The 25503-nt window shown below is 39.0% G+C and overlaps 1 protein-coding gene across 5 annotated transcripts in view; it reads right to left on the bottom strand.

Annotated features, from left to right (window-relative positions):
* Positions 1-25503, bottom strand: part of APAF1 (apoptotic peptidase activating factor 1) — a 91074-nt gene that overhangs the window by 22392 nt on the left and 43179 nt on the right. For 2 of the 5 annotated variants that reach the window (XM_011992223.1, XM_011992222.1), the window contains exons 15-20: positions 23666-23791; positions 15163-15324; positions 10733-10861; positions 7620-7745; positions 5334-5453; positions 2428-2544 (exon numbers count right to left, since the gene is read on the bottom strand). The exons of 1 other annotated variant lie outside the window; for it this stretch is intronic. In XM_011992223.1, the coding sequence (XP_011847613.1) occupies positions 2428-2544; positions 5334-5453; positions 7620-7745; positions 10733-10861; positions 15163-15324; positions 23666-23791 (780 nt within the window). The remainder of the gene's footprint in view (positions 1-2427; positions 2545-5333; positions 5454-7619; positions 7746-10732; positions 10862-15162; positions 15325-23665; positions 23792-25503) is intronic. 2 more of the 5 variants (XM_011992224.1, XM_011992225.1) reach the window with 1 other exon arrangement.

Genomic DNA, 25503 nt, shown 5'->3' on the forward strand with positions numbered 1-25503 from the left:
TATGCAGCCATAAAAAAGGATAAAGACTGGATTAAGAAAATGTGGCACATATACACCATGGAATACTATGCAGCCATAAAAAAGGATAAGTTCATGTCCTTTGTAGGGACATGGATGAAGCTGGAAACCATCATTCTCAGCAAACTATCAGAAGGAGAAAAAACCAAACACCGCATGTTCTCACTCATAGGTGGGAATTGAACAATGAGAACACTTGGACACAGAAAGAGGAACATCACGCACCGGGGCCTGTTGTGGGGTGGGGGGAGTGGGGAGGGATAGCATTAGGAGATATACCTAATGTAAATGATGAGTTAATGGGTGCAGCACGCCAACATGACACATATATACATATGTAACAAACCGCACGTTGTGCACATGTACCCTAGAACTTAAAGTATAATAAAAAAAAAAAAATTCAATGAGAGCATCTGGCACAGTAAACAGTTAATAAATGGTAGTTGCTATTATTTGATGATATGGGGCTACACCATACAAAACTGCCAGTTTATAGGTAAATATTGGTAATTTCACATGGTTCATTATTATTTATATTATTTGATGACTTTGAGGTAACTAACGATGTGAATGAAGCACATATGTGTGTTTATTTTTAAACTATCTAAAAGATTTATTTTAAGATAGATGGTAAGAATGAAAAGAATGTGGTACTGACTTGACATCAAGGTTAAGATAAAAGGGAAACTAAGGACTCTTTAAGAATAAATAATAATACACAACAGTTTGAGAGATAAGCCTGAGACGGAAGTCTAAGGTTCACCTGTAAATATGCAATTATCCCTTGCTTAAGAAATACATATCCATGATGTATTTTCTCAGAATAGTACACATCTTAACAAATGATAAATAAATTTTTTACAATAATAAAGAGAAGACAAAGCCTGAATTCTCAATCCATGACACAAGGGTCATGGCAAATATATAAGAGTATAGAAATCACTGTCTAAAAGCTTCCTTCTTCACTTTGTGTCTAAACATATAGTCTCTTCTCTGTGGGGCAATATGGACTAGAGAATATTTGTGTAATTCCTTAAGAAAATGAATCCAAAGTAAAATACTGCGGCCAGTGCCATAAGTAATTGGTTAAAAAATAATTCCCAGATGCCTGGTGAGAAAAAGTGAAAGAAGGAACCAATGTTTTTGGTATAAAACATTAAAATATAATGGTTTTTAAAACCATTATAAAGCTAGAGAAAATGTGCTTTTGTGAATTTCACTTGTGATAAAGACAATATTTTTACCCAAAATGCCTTTATTATACTACATTTTTTGCCTTGCAACATGTTTCTATTTTTACTTATTTGGTCTTGTTAGATAAATTAAGGATTTCAGGTGGTGAACTGAGGTACTTCTGCCACCAAAAGTAGAACAGCAAGGATTGGTGGAGCAGGCAAGCACAGGCAGCCTTGCACCAATATTCCCCATGAGCCTTATCAGTACCAAAATGGAAACAACTTATACCCCATATGGCTGGGCTTCTAAGAAGAGGAGAAAAAAGTGCTCTTTGCATAGTTAGCGAAATCTTGATAGATAGTGGTTGATATATGTGGAGAACAGCCACACAACTAAGTAGAGAATAAGGGACATAAAAAGACAAAAAGCATGAGAAACAGTAATAAAAGAAATCTGAAAAATATACAGCCAACTGGATAAGATGATTTTTAGTTTAACAGAACGATGACTAATAGATCACAGAAAGATTTATTTAGTATAAAAGTGTATAACAGGCTGGGTGTGGTAGCTCACACCTGTAATTCCAGCACTCTGGGAGGCCAAGATGGGCAGATCACTTGAGCCCAAGAGTTTAAGGCCAGCCTGGGCAACACTGGTGAAACCTCCATCTCTACAAAAACAGAAAAAGTAGCTGGGTGTAGTGGTGCATACCTGAAGTCCCAGTTACTCAGGAGGCCGTGGTGGGAGGATTCCTTGAGCCCGGGAGGCGAAGGTTGCAGTGAGTCAAGATTGGGCCACTGCACTCCAGGCTGGGCAACAAGGTAAGATCCTATCTCAAAAAAAAAAGTATACAATAGCCAGGCACAGTGGCTCCCATGCCCATAATCCCAACACTTTGGAAGGCTGAGGCAGGACAATTGCTTAAACCCAGGAGTTTGAGACCAGCCTGGGCAATATAGGGGACCCCATCTCTACAAAAAGTAAAAAAATTATTCGGGCATGGTGATACACACCTGTAGTCCCAGCTACTCAGGAGGCTTAAGTGGGAGAATCACTTCTGGTCAAGGCTGCAGTCAGCTGTGATCATGTCACTGCACTTAGCATGGGTGACACAGCAAGACCCCATTTCAAAAATAAAAATAAATAAAAATAGAAGTGCACAATGCCAGACACATAATTAGTTTTAATTAACTAATTCTGTACAGAAAGATTCTGAAGACTAGCACTGAATACCTTAATGGTTCCATTTTCGTCTCCAAATGCAATGTACTGAAGATGCGGACTTAAGCAACAGCAGCTAACTTGAGCTTCAGTCAGATAATCAATCTGACCTGTTTTTCCATTAATAAGCTAATGAAAAATGAGGCAAAATCAGTTATTAGGCTGTAAGAGCAGATTTTGTTCTTTAGAACAGAGGCTTCAATTGAAAAATAAATAAATAAAACACAGAAAATAACCAACAAGAGTTCTCAGGGGAACAACAAAGCCATATCCTAGTCTCAGCAGCTGCATTTAGCACTTCACACTTTCATTTCATTCCACTTTGGTGGTTCAAATACATTTTCATAAAATAAAACGAGCATTACAAGGTTTAAGAAGCAGCTGCTGTGCCCACCACCTGAGACACATCTGTCTGATTTGTAATTCCACAGCCAGCTCCATACCCTGTTTTCCATTTCTTCACAAAGCCCACTTTTAATAGGGCTATCGTTTGTTAAAATATACTTTTCTGCTACATTTCAAAGCTGTTGGTCAAACAAGACCGAGACAGACATAAAAAGACAAATTAAAATGGGGCTGATATCCTCCAAATCACTCACAAAACAGTGTAAATTAAGATTCTTTCTCTTGGAGCGGGGGCAGTAAGGACAATGGAGAAGAACTCATAAGCATAATTTGTGTAGCTGGATTTACAATGCTTAAACAAAGATTACCTAATTTCATAATCTGTACCAATGCTTAAATCCCATGAATTATGATGCTTTATCACTCATCTAAAACATGTGACCTGGGAAAATATCTCTGAATATTAAATCAATTGTCAGATACCTCTCTCTAACTTAGTGTCATAAACTAAAACTCTTCAATTATTTTTCAACATGAAATAAGCAGTCATTTTTGTTTCTGGTACAAAGATCACAGTCAATCAATCACAGGTAGCTTTTCCTTAACATTATTTTACCTAGCATGTTTTTATCTATTAGACATTCAAAATGAAAATTGAACTACGAAGAGCTGAACATCTTCCTTCTCTCAAAAATTAATTTCAAGAGCTCTCTCTTTAAGTAGAAACTAAAAAATGTTTTATTCACTTAAATGAAACTATTAAGTTTATCCTCTAAACTCTCCCACAACCACTGTCATACAATGATATCTTTATAGACAGATGACTTTTTAAGTCTCACAGTTACAACAGTCATTAAAGAAAGGTTGCACAAATTTAATAAAGGAAATACAAGCATGAGGACACTAAATTTGACAAAAAAACTGGAGTGGAAATATCCCAAGTGGAAGAATCAGCTTTCTAAAAAACAGTTAATGAGAAATTCACATTGAATTCCACATCCCAATTCACCCCAAAAGTACTGTGTATTAGGAGCTCCTAATCAGCATATTGAGGACAATAGTAAAACTTGTAAAATCAAAGCAAGCCATATTCAGCGGTGACTTACAGCTTGATTCTGACACCCACAGTAAACAAGAAGTTACCACATGCCAAGCGATTTACTCCCAGTATCTACTCCTGAATTTGGATTCTACTTTGACCCTGTAACTAGCTCAGAGACTGTAAGATGAAAAGGACCTTAAAAACTGAGGCTCAAAGCGGTAGCACACGCCTGTAGTCCCAGCTACTCGGGAGGCTGAGGCATGAGAATCTCTTGAACCCAGGAGGTGGAGGTTGCAGTGAGCCAAGATCATGCCACTGCACCCCAGCCTAGGCAACAGAGAGAGACTATCTCAAAAGAAAAACAAAAGAAAGAAAATTAGCCCTTACTATGAAAGGGCTTCTGTCCTTCTCAATCCTATGTCTCAGGGAATCCTCAGGGCAAGGGAGAATGTCCCACCAGTTCACATAAAAGCCATGCCACCTCCTGCCCTTCTTATCTGGCTGCTTGCTCTTACCACCTCTCTTAGCCACAAGTCACAGTCACATGCTGTCAGCTCCACATGCTGACACCTTCAATGGTCCATACTCTGCTGTTCTACTTGGGCTGACCAATATATAGATAGCCTCTTGTGTTTGATCTTCCATGAGGTACCTGCTTTCTCTTGCTGCCACTATCTACACTATCACCACTTCCAGGACATCTCTGTCAATGCAATGACACCTTATTTAGCCACCAGCACAGTGGTGCCAACCTGCTCTTGAACTCCAGTGCTCCTTAGGGCATCTGCTCTTAGGGCATCTGTTACCACCACTCTGAGCTCCTGGAATGGTATATTCCTCTGCCAATGGATCTTTGGGACTCCTTTTCTCTTCAGCCAGTTGAGAAATGCCTTCCTCTCATGTGTCCCACTCTTTGTTGGGGGGTACAGGGAGAACAGGCTAGAGTAGTGCTGTTTGGATCCCTAAGCAATATAGTTCTTTCAATTTTACTACACAACCCTTTCCTCCTTAGGGGCAAAAATAAGCATTCAATAACTATCTACTTAACAAAGGTGTGTGTAAATGAATGAACAGGCGTACTTCAGTATGTAAAGCCCAGGTCCTTTCACCTCAGTTCCAATCACTCAGACTCCTTCCTCATCTAAAGTGACTTCTGTTCTTTCAAAGACCCTGGAATCCTTCCCTTTTAAAAATGCTTCTATATGCTCATCCCCCTTGCACACATGTCTGAATCACTCTTGTAGACAACATGAGTTTGTCCTCATGGTATTATTAGACTCCACGCAAATCAAAGAATGTGATCATAGATACCAACAGAAGAGCAGTGAGATGAGGAATTATCTAATTTAATTCTAAATATAAGCATATCTGAGCCTCAGCTCGAGACCTACATATATTTATTTAACCAATGTCTACTGGACAACTGTTAGATATAAAATAATCATGTTTAATCCCAGGTCCAAAAACAAGAAAAACTGAATAGAAAATTCAACCAAAACAATTTTCCAATTGTTTTCTAAAAAATACTCACTTGCAGACGTCTTATATGGTCAACTGCAAGGACCATCACTTCATTTTCTTGAAACACAACATCTACTTCTTGCTTTAACATTATAGCAGAGTTCTTACATACTTTCTTTGTCTCCCAGAGCTGAGTTAGAGATAAAGAAATTATCATTCCATCTCTGAAATAACATGTCTTCATCTTAAAGTAAGAGACAAACTATAAAATACCTATGATGCTAGAAAGGTTTCAATATTAGATTATGATCCAAAAATAAATATTTATTAACACAATCTATAATAAGATGCAGTTAGTATTAAGAGTTATGGGCTCCAGAGTCAAAATTCCTCAGTATGAATTCTAGTTCTACCTAAAGTTGTAACTTCAGGCAGGTTGCTTAACCCAGTGTTACTCAAAGATAAGGACCTCCTGCTAGTTCTCAAACTGTTTGATACCAATCCACAAGATAAGAAGTTTGGGCCAGACACAGTGGCTCACACCTGTAATCCCAGCACTTTGGGAGGCCAAGGCGGGTGGATCACTTGAGGTCAGGAGTTCAAGACCAGTCTGACCAACATGGTGAAATCCTGTTTCTACTAAAAATACAAAACTTGGCCGGGCGTGGTGGTGTGCACCTGTAGTCCCAGCTACTCAGGAGAATTGCTTGAACCTGGGAGGCAGAGGTTGCAGTGAGCCAAGATCGTGCCACTGCACTCCAGCCTGGGTGACAGAGTGAGACTCCATGACAAAAAAAAAAAGTTTGCACCAGAATGTAAATCAACTACATCACTAAACACACTGTAACTGTGCCTAGTGATGCAGCTTATTTCATTTCAAGAAGACTTTCTTGATGAAGAAAGCAGCGTGTTGATTTATATTCTGGCTCAAGCTCACGGAGACTGGCATGTTAAGTACCACTGACTTTTCTCAGTCCTTCTGTGCCTGTTTTCTTATCTGCAAAAGGGACTATTGTGAGAATTAGTAAATTCATATGTATATATATATATAGTACTTTGCATAACATCTTGAATATAGTAAGCACTGAATTAATTTTAGCTATAATTCATATATAACGCTGTATTTGGATGCCGTGGGGACCAGCCATGGTTCCTGGCCTCAAAGAGCTTATAATGTAAGATGTATCAATAAGCCAGAGAAGCAGTGGAGTGTTGGAAATAAGGGGTAAATCATATCTGTATTTAAATTCAAGTCAAAATTTGATAAGCACCACTAGAAAATGACATAGAATTAGATGGCATTAAGAGAGACAGGCAATCCTGGCTAACATGGTGAAACCCTGTCTCTACTAAAAAATACAAAAAAACTAGCCGGGCGAGGTAGCGGGCGCCTGTAGTCCCAGCTACTCAGGAGGCTGAGGCAGGAGAATGAGGTAAACCCGGGAGGCAGAGCTTGCAGTGAGCCAAGATCCGGCCACTGCACTCCAGCTTGGGCGACAGAGCCAGACTCCACCTCAAAAAAAAAAAAGAGAGAGACAGGCATTCTCCCCAAATAGAGAAGGCTTGAGGGGACTTATAGAATGGTTAGGATTTCAACAAACAGAGATACAGGTAAGTAGGGCATTCCAAATACAAGAAACCACTTAAGGAAAAGCACAGAAGCAGGCAACTATGGATTCCTTGGGAAAATGTGAGCAGTCCAGTATTGGTTCCCTGTAGGAATAAACTGGAAGACAGACTGGAGCAGAATGAGGCCATGCTGTAGAGAAGCTTAATGGCAGACACAGAAGTATATATTTACTTTGGTAGACAAGGGAGCCATTATCTATTTTTGAGCAAAAATGACATGACTATATTGTACATGAAAGAAAAGTATCTTAGAAGCTGCATGTAGAAAAGCAAGAAAGAATACTTGTGGCAGAGACTCATACAACAAGAGAAGTAACAGGTAACAAAGTCCTGAACTTGGGTAGCAGAAATAGAAAGGTAGAGATAATAATAGAAAATGAAAAGGTAGACTCTCTTAGAATCGGGAAGTAATTGGATGCAGGAATTCAAGGTAAAGAAAAGGGTCAAAAATTTTTCTGAGGAATCAAATGCAGTATTTCAAATTAACCAAAATACAGTTTAATCATTGAAGTTCCCACAGCACCTGGCCCATGGTAATCCTCATGAACATGTAGTGAATGAATGAGACTGTTACAGTCCATATAATAGCACTTTTCCAGGGTGAATAGGAGTATAGTACTAGTTTCCTATTTTGCTTACCTCAGTGCTACCCATCAATTTCTTGGTTTGTAAGAGGTTTAGCTCACTATCAGGAAATGTTCAAACTGAAAATCTCAATATTTCTCACCCTGATTGTCTGGTCATCAGAAGATGTCAAAAATGATGATCCATCAGGAGAAAACTTCACACCATGAACCCAACTTAAATGTCCTCTGCAATCAGCCACCTTTGAACACGAGTCTATATTCCACAACTACAGAATAAACACAGCATATAGGAAATCACATACATAGGTATTGTGAAGGTAGCAAAAATATTGAAAATAGCAAGAATGAGCCAGCAATACCACTTCAATGAATAATTGCTCAAAAACACACTATCAAAACTACAAAATGTCTTATGAAGAAGATTATTTAGTGCATCATTATTTCTTATAGCAAAATACTAGGAAACTAAATATCCATCAATAGGGAACCAACTGAATAAACTACATTAATCACATAATGGCATATCATGCAGCCGTTAAAAAGAATGAGAAAAGCACCTTGATGACAACAAATCTCTAGGATATACTGTTAACAGAAAAAAAGCAAAGTGCAGAAGAGTCTATATACTATACAGTACTATCTTTTATTTGAGATGGAAAAATATGTACAAGAACATATAGAAGGATACACATATGGATATATATATATGCCTATAGATATCTGCTTATATATGCAAGAAATATTGGACAGTTAAACCAATAACAGAAAATAGTTACATATGCAGGGAAGGAGGGATAGAGAGGCGAAGGGATAGGGATGAAAGCAAGACTTCTCTGAATATAACTCATTATAAAACTTTGACTTTGGAATCATGCAAATACTTTATCACTTAAAAAAAATCAATCCAAAAAATAATAGGATGAACATAAGCAGCTTCCATATTCAGATTCTTTTCCACTAATACTGTCATCTAACCTTCATTTCAACTGACTGTAAAACCTACAATAAATTAACACAGTAATTGTAACATGTCCACATTTCTCGTTATTCATGCTTATTACCATGTGTACCAGCAGTCTGGTATTTTGTCCTGGGTTCTGCTGTAAATTACTCTAATATATTCAAGTCTAATGAAGTACCATATGTGACTGAGTTCCTCTCATTACACTTTAAATTACAAAACCACTTTATCATTTCAGAACTAGCATGGACAAAACAAGTACCTCATCATAGGCCCAGTGACTGGTTTTCGTTCAGTGAGTTCTATGGTTATGAACTAATTGTATGAAATTTTCTCTGCCTTTTCTCTAGAGTCCAAGCTGGGACATAAAGAGCTAAAGGCCAAAAATAAAAGTGGTTCCACAACTGAAGATCTCTCTTAAGAAACTGAAAATCTCCCTTGAGAATCCTCCCCTCTCTTCCCGCTTTCTTCTCCCCATCTCTCTCCCATCATTTGTTTGTCACTCAGAGCCTCCAGAACTGAGTCCCTATATTTCAAGAGGGAGGATACTGTTTCATTGTTTCCTGGAGATTGCTAAGGATGGCAGAGGGTAAGGACTTTAGAAGTGACAGGAAAGGCTGAAAGAGGGGTTGCTACTTAGTACTGTTTCTAAAAATCCTAACAAATGCTCCACATTTACCTTGAGGATCTACACATAAGGTTCAAGATCTCCTAGGAGATCTAAAACCCAATAAACCCCAGCACTTTGGGAGGCTGAGGCAAGTGGGTCACTTGAGGTCAGGAGTTTGAGACCACCCTGGCCAACATGAAACCCCATCTCCACTAAAAATACAAAAACAATACAAAAAAAAAATTAGCCAGGCGTGCTGGTGGGCACCTGTAATCCCAGCTACTTGGAAGGCTAAGGCAAGAGAATAGCTTGAACCCGGGAGGTGGAGGTTGCAGTGAGTCAAGATTACGACACTACACTCCTGCCTGGGTGACAGAGAGAGACTCTGTCTCAAAAACAAAATAACACAAAACACTTCCAATTCAAAGCCTCTGCCCAAGAAAACACTGCCCACAGCACCCTACTTCTTCCCGCTGCTTCGGACAGGACTAGAGCTTTTTCACACTCCCTGCCTCTGCGTGCAATGGGAAGAGTCTCAGCAGAGAAGTTCTTCAGTGTCACATGCACTGCTGCACCAAGAATTAGGAGAAGCCTATGGAGCTCATGCCCTCACTCTCACCTGTGCCTCCATGTTGAAGGGCTACAGCTTAGCAACTCTCCCCCAACACCTTCACAGTAATAGGAAAGGCTGGCAAACTCACTAAAATTTGCTAAATAAGCAGAGAACATTGAAGAAGTGCTTGCAGTAGTCATGGCTCCCTTGATGAGGAGTCTGTGAACCAAGTGAACTTCCCTATTTTCCAAAAGGCCCATACCCATCTTCTTGGAACTGTGATCTCAAGGGGTTTCAAACTACCTGGTGGTAAAAACTAACCTGAGGAATGAAGAGTAAGAAAGCTTGGAAAAACTAATCTGTCTTTGGCCAGGCATGGTGAGACACCTGTAATCCCAGCATTTTGGGAGGCCAAAGCGGGAGTATTGCTTGAGGCCAAGAGTTCAAGACCAGCCTGGGCAACACAGTGAGAACCCCATCTCCATTAAAAAAACAAAAAAAAAAAGCAGTAATCCATCTTTGAAGGAAAAAAATAATTCACTACTTTATGAAAAAACTAATACAGCAATTCACTGGGTGGAATTCTTCCAGGGCCAGCTAGGTATACATTCTGAACAGAAAACTTAACAGGTAAGTACAAAATTATAAAAAAGTAATTTATATGAGTTATTTTATTCATTAGTCCCTGGCAATGAACATCCTATCTTATCCTACCCAATGATCTAAGAAATCTGAACTGGACTCATCTCTCACCACCTCTTTTAAGAAGGAAAGAGTCTGTGCCTATACTGTTTAAGAAATGCCACATATCTATACTGGATAAGAGATGTCATGTTTCATGACCAGAAGTCACTCCATTGTTTTCCCAGTTCCTGGCACGTTAGGCATTCAGCAAATGCTTGCTGAATTCCCTGTCATACTGTCAAATCAAGTCTGTAATCACTGTTAAAATAATAAAGCTGGCTATGTGGTTTAATATCCCAAAGTTAGAGGTCATTAGGCTATAAAGAAAATACTCTACAATTTCTCAAGCAAGGCTCCTCAGCAGTTAATGGTTTAAGCTGTCCATTCTCTGTCATCCTTTGATCTCTGGAAACCCAGGCTTCACAGAATAAATTCAACTACTCACCTCTACACAGTACTGGGACAAAGCAACCACTGCCAAATGGTTTTGCGGGGAGAAGTCACAGTACTGGATGGTGCTGTGATGGCCCGTGTGGATTTCTCCTAATAGGCCACTGGTATGAATGTCAAAAAGCTGTCAACATAAATAGAGATATCTATGAAGGTAAAATATTTTAAGAGAGAAGCTATTCTAATATCCTACCATTTCAAATATAAGTCCTGAAAAAATATAACAATTACTGATAACTGGCATAATTATTGACAGTCATAAACAAAATATGGATCAATATACATATACTTTTAAAATATTGCTCATCTTAAAACATATTTTTTTTTATTATAGTTTAAGTTCTAGGGTACATGTGCACAACATGCAGGTTTGTTACATATGTATACATGTGCCATGTTGGTGTGCTGCACCCATCAACTCGTCAGCACCCATCAACTCGTCATTTACATCAGGTGTAACTCCCAATGCCATCCCTCCCCCGCCCCCTCCCCATAATAGGCCCCAGTGTGTGATGCTCCCCTTCCTGTGTCCAAGTGATCTCATTGTTCAATTCCCACCTATGAGTGAGAACATGTGGTGTTTGGTTTTCTGTTCTTGCAATAGTTTGCTGAGAATGATGGTTTCCAGCTGCATCCATGTCCCTACCAAGGACATGAACTCATCCTTTTTTATGGCTGCATAGTATTCCATGGTGTATATGTGCCACATTTTCTTAATCCAGTCTGTCACTGATGGACATTTGGGTTGATTCCAAGTCTTTGCTATTGTGAATAGTGCGCAATAAACATACGTGTGTGTGTGTCTTTATAGCAGCATGACTTATAATCCTTTGGGTATATACCCAGTAATATGATGGCTGGGTCATATGGTATTTCTAGTTCTAGATCCTTGAGGAATCGCCATACTGTTTTCCACAATGGTTGAACTAGTTTACAATCCCACCAACAGTGTAAAAGTGTTCCTATTTCTCCACATCCTCTCCAGAACCTGCTGTTTCCTGACTTTTTAATGATTGCCATTCTAACTGGTGTGATATGGTATCTCATTGTGGTTTTCATTTGCATCTCTCTGATGGCCAGTGATGATGAGCATTTTTCAATGTGTCTGTTGGCTGTATGAATGTCTTCTTTTGAGAAATGTCTGTTCATATCCTTTGCCCACTTTTTGATGGGGTTGTTTTTATCTTGTAAATTTGTTTGAGTTCTTTGTAGGTTCTGGATATTAGCCCTTTGTCAGATGAATAGATTGCAAAAATTTTCTCCCATTCTGTAGGTTGTCTGTTCACTCTGATGGTAGTTTCTTTTGCTGTGCAGAAGCTGTTTAGTTTAATCAGATCTCATTTGTCAATTTTGGCTTTTGTTGCCATTGCTTTTGGTGTTTTAGACATGAAGTCCTTGTCCATGCCTAAAAACATATTTTCTATAAAGGAAAATTCATCACAGATGAGCTCTCAAGCTAGCCTGAAGAGAAATAAAAGTTTTGTGAATAAAGAAGAGACTGGCCCAATTAACATACAGACTAGTTCTCCCTAATGCTTGTTTATTCAAAAGAGAAAATGAATACTCATAAATGAAAATAATCAAAATGATACAGGGCAGAGGTTTGCTAAAATAGAATTAGCTCAATCATTTCTATTTCTCTCTAGAACTACCACATTGCTCATTATAATTAATCATTTTCCTGTTTTTGAACCCCAAAAAGCTACTTTTGAGTAATCCAAGTTTCTTCAATTTTTTTTCTTTTTTTTTTTTTTGAGACAGACTTCCGCTCTTGTTGCCCAGGCTGGAGTCCAATGGCGCGATCTCAGCTTGGCACGATCTCGGCTCACCACAACCTCCACCTCCTGAGTTCAAGCAATTCTCCTGCCTCAGCTTCCCAAGTAGCTGGGATTACAGGCATGCACCACCACGCCCAGCTAATTTTTTTATTTTTAGAAGAGACAGGGTGTCCCCATGTTGGTTAGGCTGGTCTCGAACTCCCGACTTCAGGTGATCCGCCCACCTTGGCCTCCCAAAGTGCTGGGATTACAGGTGTGAGTCACTGCGCCCAGCCACAGTTTCTTCAATTTTTAAGACTTATAAATGCTGAATATACTCTTCCAAAGTTTTTGCCAAATAAGATGATTTGTATTTACTACATGTATTGATACAGTATAGTGATTTAAGATTAAGACATAGACCTTAGAAAGAAACAAAAAAGCTTCCAGTGGGAGCTATTAAAATGTTTAGTGAATGCATAGTCCCTGCAAGCAAGCACATATGGTAGGCAGCATAGCGCTGGAGGCCAAAAACACAGGGCAGGAAATTAGATTTAAAATGCTTCCCAGGACAGGTCATTTTTTTAAAAATTAGTGACTGACAGTGATCGAGGAAACTTGGCAAATGTAGAATAGGCAGTTGTCCCAATTATGGAATAGTAAAAGAAAAAAGACCTAACAACAGGAGAAGACTCACACAGGAATTGGAAAGAAATAACAGGAGGAGGAAGGAGAGACCAAGGGTAAGAAATCGGGATCTACACGCAGTTAAGGAACACCTTTGGGTGGCTTTCTTTTAGCATGGTAAAACAGGGAACTGCTGTACAGATTTTTAAAACAAGGCATTTCATGTAATATAAAATTATTTTCCTCTCACTAGAATAGGTCTCTTAAAATCTTTTAAAAAGTTATCTTTTTTTCAACATCACTGGTAATTGGGAAAACACAAATCAAACCACAAGGAGAAACCACTTCACACCTACTAGTATGGCTATAATTTTAAAAATGAACAATAACAAGTTTTATCAAGGATGTGGAGAAATTGAAACCCTCGAACATTGCTAGTGGAATGTAAAATGGTGCAGCTGCTGTGGAAAAATCCAGTGGTTTCTCAGAAAACTAAATAAAGAATTACCATATGACCCAGTAATTCCACTCCTAGGTATACACACAAGGCTCAAATAGATATTTGTACACCAATGTTGCAGCATTATTCAGAGCAGCCAAAAGGTGGAAACAACCCAAGTGTCCATCAACAGATGAATGGATGAACAAAATGTGATATATACATACAATGGAATATTATTCAGCCATAAGAGGAAATACTGTTCTGATACATGCTACAACACGAATGAACCTTGAAAACATGCTCAATGAAATAAGTCAGACACAAAAGGACTGATATTATATGATTCCACTTATATGAAATACCTAGGCAAATTCACAGATTACATTAGAGGTTACAAAGGTCTAGCAAGAGAGGGGAAAGAGGAGTTTTTACTTCATGGTTACAAAGTTTCTGTTTAGGGTGATGAAAAAGTTTTGGAAATATGTAGTGGTAATGGTTACACAGCATTGTGAATGTAATGCCACTGAAATGTACATTTTCAGATGGTTAAAATGGCAAATTTTCCATTATATGCATTCTATCACAATAAAAAAAGTTTTACTCTCCAAGTCTTGCAAATGCAGTGGTTCCTTTTTTGTTCTTATATATTTTAACTTAAAGGGAGATATTTTTCCTCTTAGTTTCCTGCTAAAGGGGTACAAACTTATAAGCAATCAACACCAAGGACTGCAGCACTAGATCAATAACAATCATATACATGATCCCTTATATAACCATATTCTATATTTCAATTATGCTCTTTAAAACAGTAATATCCCTCATTCAAGTCTTTTGAAATCACTATTAGATCAGAATGTAACTGAGCCATAAATCAGAAGATCTGGCTCTCCTAATCACAATGTAACTTTGGACAAATTATTTGGCTGCTCTGAACCTCAGCTGCCTCATTATTATCATAGGGCTACTGTAACCTGCTGCTTCTTGAATACTTACATCAAAAGAAATTATATGCTCTCTGAATACCACAAATATAAGCTACTGTTAGACATGGGGAAGAAAAGCAAAGCATTTTCTTATTTACTTTTTTCATATTTTCCTCAGTTACTTTATAAAAATTTCACAACCTTGTTCAGTCATTGATGAGCATTTCTATCAGAGTCATCAAATCATAAAATTGTAGGTGTAAGAAAGCACTTTGAAAAATCACCTAAACCAATGTAATTGAAATTGAAGAAAAAAAAGGAGTAATTCAGAAAGCATTCTATGTTTTAAATACATTTGAGGAACACTGGATTCGACGGCATAAATTGTATAATAGGACTTCCTGGGGCCCTGAATATGTTAGTTCACACCGTGTGCTTAATAAGGGAAAGCAATACAAAACATATTTCCCAAATGGTGTAACCATGGAGACCTTTCCTCACAAGGCCATCCTTATCTCATGGAGCACAGTTCCAAAGAACCATGACAGGTTAGGAAGACTGCCCAAAATCACACAACTGACTTTATTTTTATCAATAAACATTGTAAAATGCAAAAATGAATAGAAATTTTAACTTTCTTTAAATCAGACTGAAGTTGGCTTTTTAAAGTACTTACAAAGATTTTATTTTTTGCTGCCACCATTATCCTTGCACCATCAGCAAACCATGAACAACACTTCACTATCACTTCCATATCCTCTTGAGGGTCCTCTGAATTTAGGAAGAACTGTTTCACATTAAAGCTTTTCCTCTCGTTTGCTGATGTCACATCCCAAAGCTTCGAATTAAAGTAATAAAAAAAGAAAAAGTTTGTTTTACTCTAAAATCACACCTCTAGAATTCTTTCTGAATTAAATGCTACATAAACTTATTCACTTCACTTGATGAATTATTTTTACCTATGCATGACTTTTTGTAAGGTTTTTAAATTAAGATCTCCAGTTTCATTATTATGTTCTTAAAAAGAAAAAATTAGAAGCACTGCCCAAAATGCAGAACATAAAATTAAATAAAAAGAATCTTGCATGGTGTGGGGACTAAAAATTACATGTTGACAGTAAGGACACAAGTGGAAGAAAGGTGGTAAGATGAAGAGACTCACGACTTGCCACTGCTGCCCTCTGCTGTGCCAGGAATGAAGTGTGCTTCCCAAACCTACCACTAACAGCAGGAAGACTACACAGGACCCAGTCCAAGTTAGGTCGTGACCTAGCAGAGCATTCAGAGACATAAGGAAGTCTCTGAAAACAGGGACAAGCAAGACTCTTTGTGTGCTTGGCAGGGCTAGATAGGGCTATAAAACTAACTGGATCCTGAGGAATCAGATACAAAATACCATCAACTTTGCTCAGTAGTAGGACCACTTGAATAGAACAAAAGACAAAGGCCTTCAAGAAGATCCACCTCCACTCTTCTGGGTCATGAGCAGCATCTCGGCCTCACACAGTGATAATGACTGCCCATGCCCAAACCAAAGGTTGGCCATGGAGAAGGATGGGGGTGCGGGGAGAAAGTTGCTTCTCAGACTTTAAGTCAGCTTCCAAAGCATAACTCCCAAGTAAAACCTAATTTGTCTGGCCAGGTACATTTTCAAATCTCTTGAGTAAAAAGAAGTATTATATATACTAAGAAACATGGCCAAAACTGAAACTTTTCCACTTGCAACAACTGCGGGTAATCTGGGTAATGCAGAAGAGACAGCAGGTGCTAAAACAGCCTTCCCTGATACTAAAGAGAAAATAATAATAATAATAAACATAAATGCCTGAACCTTCAGTTACATCATCCTGAATATACAAGAAATCAGTTTCCCTATTAATACGAAAATCAGGCTGGGTACAGTGGTTTACACTTGTAATCCCAGCACTTTGGGAAGCCAAGGTGGGAGGATCACTTGAGCCCAGGAGTTCAAGACCAGCCTGGGCAACACAGTGAGACCTCATCTGTTTTGTTTTGTTTTCCATTTAAAAATTTTTTTAAAAACAAAAAGAAAAGAAAAAGCAACTACTGCCTGAATTTTAAAAAGAAAAATAAAAGTAGCACAATCCAACTTGATTATACATGTCTAAACTGCATGTGTTTCTGGACCTGACTTTGGCTTCTATCAAGCAGTGATGAAATCCCACATATTGAGGGATCACATAAACTAATACCAGCATTTCATTCTGAGCAGGTCGCTGCACTATATCCAGGGTCCCTGTGAACCCCATGCCTTTGCGTGCTTTAAACGGCAATTTTTAAATAGAACTCACATTTTAAAATAGTTCATCTCAGAGCCTGAAAAGCACATGCTTATCAACATGCTACCCTATAAAACGCTTAAAAAGTTATACAGCCATTTGGGGCAGGACATAATTTTACAGTTTTCATCCTCTCAAAAGGTAAAAGCTTTCAGGAGACTTTGACCTTGAAATGCTGTTATCTAACATCATTTTGCAGGACCTCTGCTTACTACCTGTCATTGTATCAGTGTGAACCAACCAATGATACTGACTTAACAGCACTGTGGGAAAGCCACCACAAACATGGGCAGTTCTCACCAAGAGTGCAGCAGTGTCTGTCCCCTGCTGCGAGCGCTCTGTGCGCCACAATCACATTTTGACACTCATACATGAATATGGAAATAAAAATCCCATCCCTGTCAAATGACAACTTTTTAAAAAGTGTCCGAGTTTAAAGACGTCTTAGTTTGACTTCAAGTGACACAGCGAGGGTTTATCATCTTTAACACATGTATTAAACGCTATGCTAGTCACTTTTAGAGACTATATAAATGAATCAAATACAGATACTACCCTCAAGGAATTGACAGGCCAGTAAGGGAAGTAAGACAAGCACATAAATAACTTAAACACAAAATATGTCACGTGTCATTTGAAAGGAAAAGGTATAGCACAGTGGGAAGGCTGTATGCAAGCTGAGGGCTTGAGGGAACACTTCGTACAGGAGGTAGCCACCTCACTGTACTCCCTGAGATTAGCCTATCTTATACCAACTTAAGACAGAGAATGTCAACATCAAAAAGACAGGGGAACACTCCAGGGCCTAGAGCCTATTCCAAGTGATCAGCATAAGCTAAAGTACAAAATGAGAAAACAAAGACAATGAAAAAGAAGAACAAGTTCAATCTGGTTGTAGCATCAGGTATGTGAATCCTTCCTCAACAGAGTCCTTATCTGCTCTCAGAGCACCGTCTTCATACTTTTATCATTTTCATGGTTCATCTATTCACTTACGTTCTCCCCAACTTGATTCTAAACAGTTCAGAGCAGCCAGGAAGTATACTTTTTTCTTTTTTAGTGTTTAAAATCCAAATGCCTAGTACAGTATCTGGCACACACTAAGTATTCAATAAATACATTTTAAGTGAAAGACTGATTACTCCCGGGAGGGTACAGTGGCTCATTCCTGTAATCCTAGCACCTTGGGAGGCTGAGGCAAGCAGACCACTTGAGCCCAGGAATTCAAGACCAGCCTGGGCAACACGGTGAGACCTCATCTCCAAAAACAAACAAACAAAAAGATCACTCCGAAGTTTCAAGCACAGGCAAGTACAGACAATAGTGTTGCTGAAAGAAATAGGGTTCTGGGGGCCGGGCGCGGTGGCTCAAGCCTGTAATCCCAGCACTTTGGGAGGCCGAGACGGGTGGATCACGAGGTCAGGAGATCGAGACCATCCTGACGAACACGGTGAAACCCTGTCTCTACTAAAAAAATACAAAAAACTAGCCGGGCGAGGTGGTGGGCGCCTGTAGTCCCAGCTACTCGGGAGGCTGAGGCCGGAGAATGGCGTGAACCCGGGAGGCGGAGCTTGCAGTGAGCTGAGATCCGGCCACTGCGCTCCAGCCTGGGCGACAGAGCAAGACTCCGTCTCAAAAAAAAAAAAAAAAAAAGAAAAGAAAAGAATTCAGGTGTTAAAGATGCAGACAGAACACATACAGCTCTGCTATGGTTTGGAGATGGTTTATTTATCCTGACCCAGACTCGAAAATTTGATCCCCACTGTGGCAGTGTTGGGAAGTAGGGATTGATGGAAGGTGTCTGGGTCATGGGGGTGGATCCCTCATAAACAGATGAATGCCTTCTAATGCCTTCCCAATGGGGTGAGTTCTCTGGGAATGGATTAGTTCTCAAAAGTGCGGGTTGTTGAAAACAGTCTGGCTTTCTGGGTTTCGCTATCTTCAATCCTCTCTTTTAATATGATCTCTTTGCACACGCCCACTTCCCTTCCCCTTTCCACCATGAGTGGAAGCAGCCCAAGGCCCTCATCAGGTGCAGCTGCCCAATCCTGGAATTTCCAGCCATCAGAATCATGAGCCAAGTAAACCCCTTTTCTTTATAAATTACCCAGTCTCGGGTATTATGTTACAGAAAATAGAGAGCAGACAAAGACAATTTCCAAACTCTCCCAAAACTCAGGTAAACAATAGTAATGAGAATTCTTCTCTCTAGGCATAATCCACACAGCAAAGGAAAATGGAGAAACAGACAGCAGCAACAAAATCACTAAGTCTAGAAAGCAGAAAGGCAAGTAATAGGCAGACTCCTAGAAATAAATTCTGAGCCTGCAGTGGGGAAATTCAAGCAGCCCAATAACCCCATATAACTCCGAAAAGACTCAGGAAGTGCTGGCACCCAGTACCTTCTGATAAAGGTGAAGCTAAGTCCTCCAAAAAGACTCAGGAAGTGCTGACACCCAGTACCTTCTGATAAAGGTGAAGCTAAGTCAAGAGGAATCTTTAAAAGTCCGTTGAAATCTCCTCCCTCCACTCTGCAACCCAGGGGCCTGTGTCCCTACTCTGGCAGAATACAAGGCTATTCTATACCCTACACAGTTGAGAGAACGGTCACTTGAAAACAGAGAAATTAAGAGAAAGTCTATTTTCTAAATGTTGAGATCTCTGCCCAGATATCATCTCAGAACTGGCCAGAGTCATATCCTACAAATAGAAGACTAAAATTTCTACTAGCCAAGCATGGTGGTGCACACCTGTAGTCCCAGCTCTTCAGGAGGCTAAGGTGGGAGGATCACTTGAGCCTAGGAGGTTGAGGCTGCAGTGAGCTGCAGTCACACCACTGCACTCCAGCGCTCCAGCCTATGTGACAGAGTGAGATCCTGTCTCAAAAAAAAGGGGGGGAGTTGGGCACAGTGGCTCACACCTGTAATCCCAGCACTTTGGGAGGCCGAGGAAGGTGGATCACGAGGTCAGGAGTTCAAGATCAGCCTGACCAACATAGTGAAACCCCATCTCTACTAAAAACACAAAAATGAGCCAGGTTTGGTGGTACGCGCTTGTAATCCCAGCTACTTGGGAGGTTGAGGCAGGAGAACTGCTTGAACCCAAAAGGGCAGAGGTTGCAGTGAGCCGAGATCGCAACACTGCACTCCAGCCTGGGCAACAGAGCAAGACTCTATCTTGGGAGGGGAGAAAAAAAAAGACAAGAAAAAGAAAAAAGAGAAAAGAAAATTTTTACTCTGGACACCCAACCAGTTCAAGACAAAAGATATAAAGACTTTGACATCACAAGTTCACCATCTTGCAGCAAGCCAAGATGGCACCACAGCACTCCAGCCTGGGCAACACACTAAGACTGTCTTAAAAAAAAAAAAAAGGAGTTCATGATAAAAACAGATAAGCCAAGGAAAACTACAATTTAAAAGTTCACAATTCCCAGTCAACTTGTTGGTGATGTATTCTTAAATATCAGCAGATAGCAAAGGATCAGATAGCTAAGATATACCTATGTCTAAAATCCAAACAGAAACCAAAACTAACAAATAGAAAAATATCTATTACACAGGAATATGAAAACTTCAAAAAAAAAAAAAAACCCATTACTAATGCCCATAAAAAGATAAAAGATGCTGCATCCATGAAACAAGAACAGAATAATATTTAAAAGGAACTGATCACAAGAATGAATACTTAAAAATATGGTAGCAGAAATTTAAAACTCAATAGAAAGACAGAAAAATAAAGCTAAAGAAATCTTTCAAAAAGTAGGGCAAATGGACAAAAAGAAGGAAGGAGAGGAAAAAAATTTTTGATCCAGAAACACAAGTATTCCAGAAAGAGAAAATAGGAAGAAATCAAACAATTCAAGGAAATGCCAGAACTGAAGGATAAGTTTCCAAATTGAAAGAAGCTACCATTCTGTAGGCAGTTTACTCTGTTGACAGTTTCTTTTGCTGTGCAGAAGCTTTCATTTAAATAGGTTCCACTTGTCAAAGTTTGTTTTTGTAGCAATTGCTTTTGAGGACTTGGCCAAAAATTATTTGCCAAGACTGATGTCAAGAAGGGTATTTCCTAGGTTTTCTTCTAGGATTTCAATGGCTTGAGGTCATATATTTAAATTTTTAATCTATCTTTAACTTTTATATGTGGTAAAAGGTAAGAGTCTAGTTTCATTCTTCTGGTTATGGCTAGCCAGTTATCCCAGCACCATTTATTGAATAGAGAGTCCTGTCTCCCATTGCTTTTGTTGGCCTTGTTAAACTATGCATCCAACAAAGGTCTAATATCCAGAATTCATAAGGAACTTAAGCATATCAGCAAGTGAAAAACAGAGACATCTTTAGACATTATAATAAAGACAGCTTAAAAATTTACTTCCCATAGATTCTTTCTTAGGAAGCTAGAGGAGATTCTCCACCAAGCTGAGAAAGTAAGCCAAGAAAGAGGACAAAAAAACCTAAAAAACAAGGGTTCCAATGTAAGAGAAAAGCAAAAGGAATCCCTAGGATGATGGTAAGGAAGATCTCGGGATGGCAGCTGGACTCTGGGAATAGTACTACCATTACCAATCAGAATGGAGCAAGACAGAACCTTCCAAAAATGTTGTTTCCAAGAAAAGACTTACAAAATGCCTGGTAAGTTTGAATCATTTAAGGAGCAAGTTAACAAGAGAGAGTTTGAAGATAAGCACATTTAAAGACTAAACAAATGAAAAAACTTATTAACCCCAGGGAAAACAGAAAGTTAATAAGACGAAAAAAAATTCATACTACATGACTCAATTGTGATTAGTTACAATGATGTAAAACCCTGAACACTGTTCTAATCAAAATCAATGTACAAAAATCAGTTAGCCACTCACAGTGGTTCATGCCTGTAAGCCCAGCACTTTGGGAGGCTGAGGCCAAAGGATCACTTGAGGCCAGGAGTTTGAGACCAGCCTGGCCAATACAGTAAGACCTTCTATATAAGAAAAAAAAAAAAAAAAATCAGTAGCATTTCTGTACATCCATAACATTCAAGCTGAGAGCCAAATCAAGAACACAATCCCATTTACAGTAGCCACACACAAAAAAATAAAATACCCAGGAATACATCTAACCAAGGAAGTGAAAGATCTCTACAGGGAGAACTACAAAACATTGCTAAAAGAAACCATGCATGACCCAAACAAATGGAAAAATATTCCATGCTCGTGGACTGGAACAATCAATATCATTAACATGGCCATACTATCCAAAACAATCTATAGGTTCAACACTATTCCTATCAAACTAGCAACGTTATTTATCACAGATTTAGAAAAAAATATCTAAAATTCATTTAGAATCAAAAAGGGTCCAAATAACCAAAGCAATTCTAAGCAAAAAGAACGAAGCCAGAGGCATCACATTACCATACTTGAAACCGTATTACAAGGCTACAACAAGCAAAACAGCATGGTACTGGTAGAAAAACAGACACATAGACCAATGGAACAGGACAGGGAACCCAAAAATAAAGCCACACACCTACAACTATCTGATCTTTGAAGGGGTGGCCTGCCCCTCCACACCTGTGGACGTTTCTCCTTAGGCGGAACAACAGACTTGAGAAAAGAAATGAGACACAGAGACAAAGTATAGAGAAAGAAAAAGTGGGCCCAGGGGACTGGCGCTCAGCTTACAGAGGACCCACGCTGGCACTGGGTCTCTGAGTTCCCTTAGTATTTATTGATAATTATCTTTACCATCTTAAAGATAAGGGAGTGGCAGGACAATAGGATCATTGTAGGGAGAAAATTAGCAGTAAGACATATGGATAAAGATCTCTGTGACATGAATAAGTTCAAAGGAGGGAGAGGTTGCAGTGAGGCGAGATCGTGCCATTATACTCCAGCCTTGGCAACAGAGTGAGACTCTGTCTCAAAAACAAAAACAAACAAACAAAAAACAGATCCTTTACAAACCTGACCCATAGATCTTGCTGTGGTTTAAATGTGTCCCCCAAAGTTCATGTGTTAAAAACTTAATCCCCGATGTAAATATTGAGAGATGGGACCTTCAAAAGTGGTTAGGTCACAAGGGTGCTACCCTCATGAATGGATTAATGCTATTATCTAGGTTCCTGATAAATGGGTAAGTTCAGCCCCCTCCTCACTCTCTCCCTTTCTGCTGGTGCCCTCCCCCCCAGAACTGTAAAAAATAAATCTCCAATCTTTATAAATTACTCACAATTTATAGAAGCACAACATAAATTATAGAAGCACAACATAAATTATAGAAGCACAAAATAAACTAAAGCGGATCTCAAAATATTTTATGAACATATGCTTGAAACAAAATGTACACTTAAAATTTAAGAATTCAAATTACAAGAATAAAAATTCTACATTACAGAACTTTTTTTTTTTTTTTTTTTGAGATGGAGTCTCACTCTGTCACCCAGGCTGGAGTGGAGTGGTGTGATCTCAGCTCACTGCAACCTCCATCTCCCGGGTTCAAGCAATTTTCTGCCTCAGCCTCCCAAGTAGCTGGGATTACAGGTGCTCACCACCACACCCAGATAATTTTTGTATTTTTAGTCTAGTTTCACCATCTTGGTCAGGCTGATCTTGAACTCCTGACCTTGTGATCCACCCACCTCAGCCTCCCAAAGTGCTGGGATTACAGGCGTGAGCCACCACGCCCAGCCTACATTACAGAACTTTAAGCATTAGGTTATACACCATTTATAAACAATCGTTAGGATAAGCAATTACAGTTAAACTAAATATGCTCCTGGAAGTTGAAAGAAGCAGGCTCTTTCTGTAGAAATGTGAAAAAAACAGAAACCTATTTCTATAACCAAATCTTAAGACTTTCCATAAAATATAACCTATTTTAATAGTGTACAAAAGCATACCTTTAAGGTTCCATCAGCTGAGCAACTAGCCAAAAGCTTATCATCTGGTGAAAATCTGCAGTGATTGACTGAATTTGTATGACCAAACATGGTATTTCGACATTCTTTTTGATTCAAATCCCAGAGCTATTTGTGAAAGAAAAAAATATAAATAAACAACTAGTATTGAGTGGGGAAACATCAGAAATCATGTGAAGTTCTTCCTTTCCTCTCATTTAAGCTTTTTGGTTACAGAATGATGTTTAACCCACAGTAACACAAACACATCAAACACAAAAGTATCAAACACAAAAATGAACTTGTGATTAACAAGCAATGGGGCAGCCTTTAGATCAACAGATCAACATGTAAATCTACTAAGGGACTCAAGGGCTCACCGAGGTTTTCAGGCTGAGTACTAAATAACTAACTAAACAACTACTACTTATTTTAATGGAGTGGTTTAGAATCATTATTATTTTACACAGTTACAAAAAGCCACAATAAGTAATATATAATATAAATTACCTCCATATTTTTTAATGTTAGGTTATCCAACCCTAAAAATGGTGGAGTAAGTCAAGTACCACCTCCAGGAAGCAATTAACCAAATCCAAAATGTGGCACATTCCATGGGACAAATGACTAAACTGCTCTAATAAATCAATGTTACAAGAAAGCAGGCAGAGGAAAAAAGGAACTTTAATAGAATAAAAGAGACTTAAGAGGCAAAGCAAATGCTACATGAAGTTTGTTTGGATTCTGATTCCAATAAACATGACAGAAATGCATGTTTTGAGAATATGGAATAAGTGAACATGAACCAGGTATATTATAAAACTGTATTTTATTATGTTAGGTATGATAATAGTATGGTATGATAATAAACATAATATTTATATTAAAGATCTCTGAGATGCATGCTTAAGTATTTTGGGTGAAATGACATATTTAGGATTTGCTGTAAAATCCTCTATTCAGGCTGGACATGGTGGCTCACCCCTGTAATCCCAGCACTTTGGGAGGCTGAGGTGGGCGGATCACCTGAGGTCAGGAGTTCAAGACCAGCCTGACCAACACAGCAAAACCCCATCTCTACTAAAAATACAAAAAATTAGCTGGGAGTGGTGGCCCACACCTGTAATCCCAGCTACTCGGGAGGCTGAGGCATAAGAATTGCTTGAACCCAGGAGGCAGAGGTTGCAATTAGCCGAGATCGCTCCACTGCACTCCAGCCTGGGTGATAGAGAGAGACTCTATTCAAAAAAGTGGAGGAGTTTATAAGCTGTGTGTGGTGGCTCACACCTGTAATCCCAGCACTTTGGGAAGCTGAGGCAGGTGGATCACAAGATCAGGAGATCGAGACCATCCTGGCCAACATGATGAAACCCCATCTCTATTAAAATACAAAAAATTAGCTGGGCATGGTGGCACGGCCCCTGTAGTCCCAGCTACTCAGGAGGCTGAGGCAGGGGAATCACTTGAACCCAGGAGGCAGAGATTGCAGTAAGCCGAGATCATGCCACTGCACTCCAGCCTAGCAACAGAGCAAGAAAAAAGAAGGGGGGGGGGCAGTATTTATAAAATAAGATTGACAAAATATTAATCACTGTTGAAACTAAATGATGGATACCACAGGGGTTTATATTATGTTTCCTCCCTTTAGGTAGGTTTGGAAATTATAAAAAATGCAAATAAAAGGAATTATAGTCATATCTGGTGATTTATGCTAGTAAGATTAAACCCAGAAGAAGAAATCAATTATTCCCAGATGTTAATTTTGGCAAAAATTATTTGGAAATGATTAGTAAGTGAGATACATCCTGTTCCTCATGTCCATTTCTATCCTTGGCTCCTTT

This window comes from Mandrillus leucophaeus, unplaced genomic scaffold (genome assembly GCF_000951045.1).
Source record: "Mandrillus leucophaeus isolate KB7577 unplaced genomic scaffold, Mleu.le_1.0 Scaffold408, whole genome shotgun sequence".
NCBI classification, from domain to species: Eukaryota; Metazoa; Chordata; class Mammalia; order Primates; family Cercopithecidae; genus Mandrillus; species Mandrillus leucophaeus.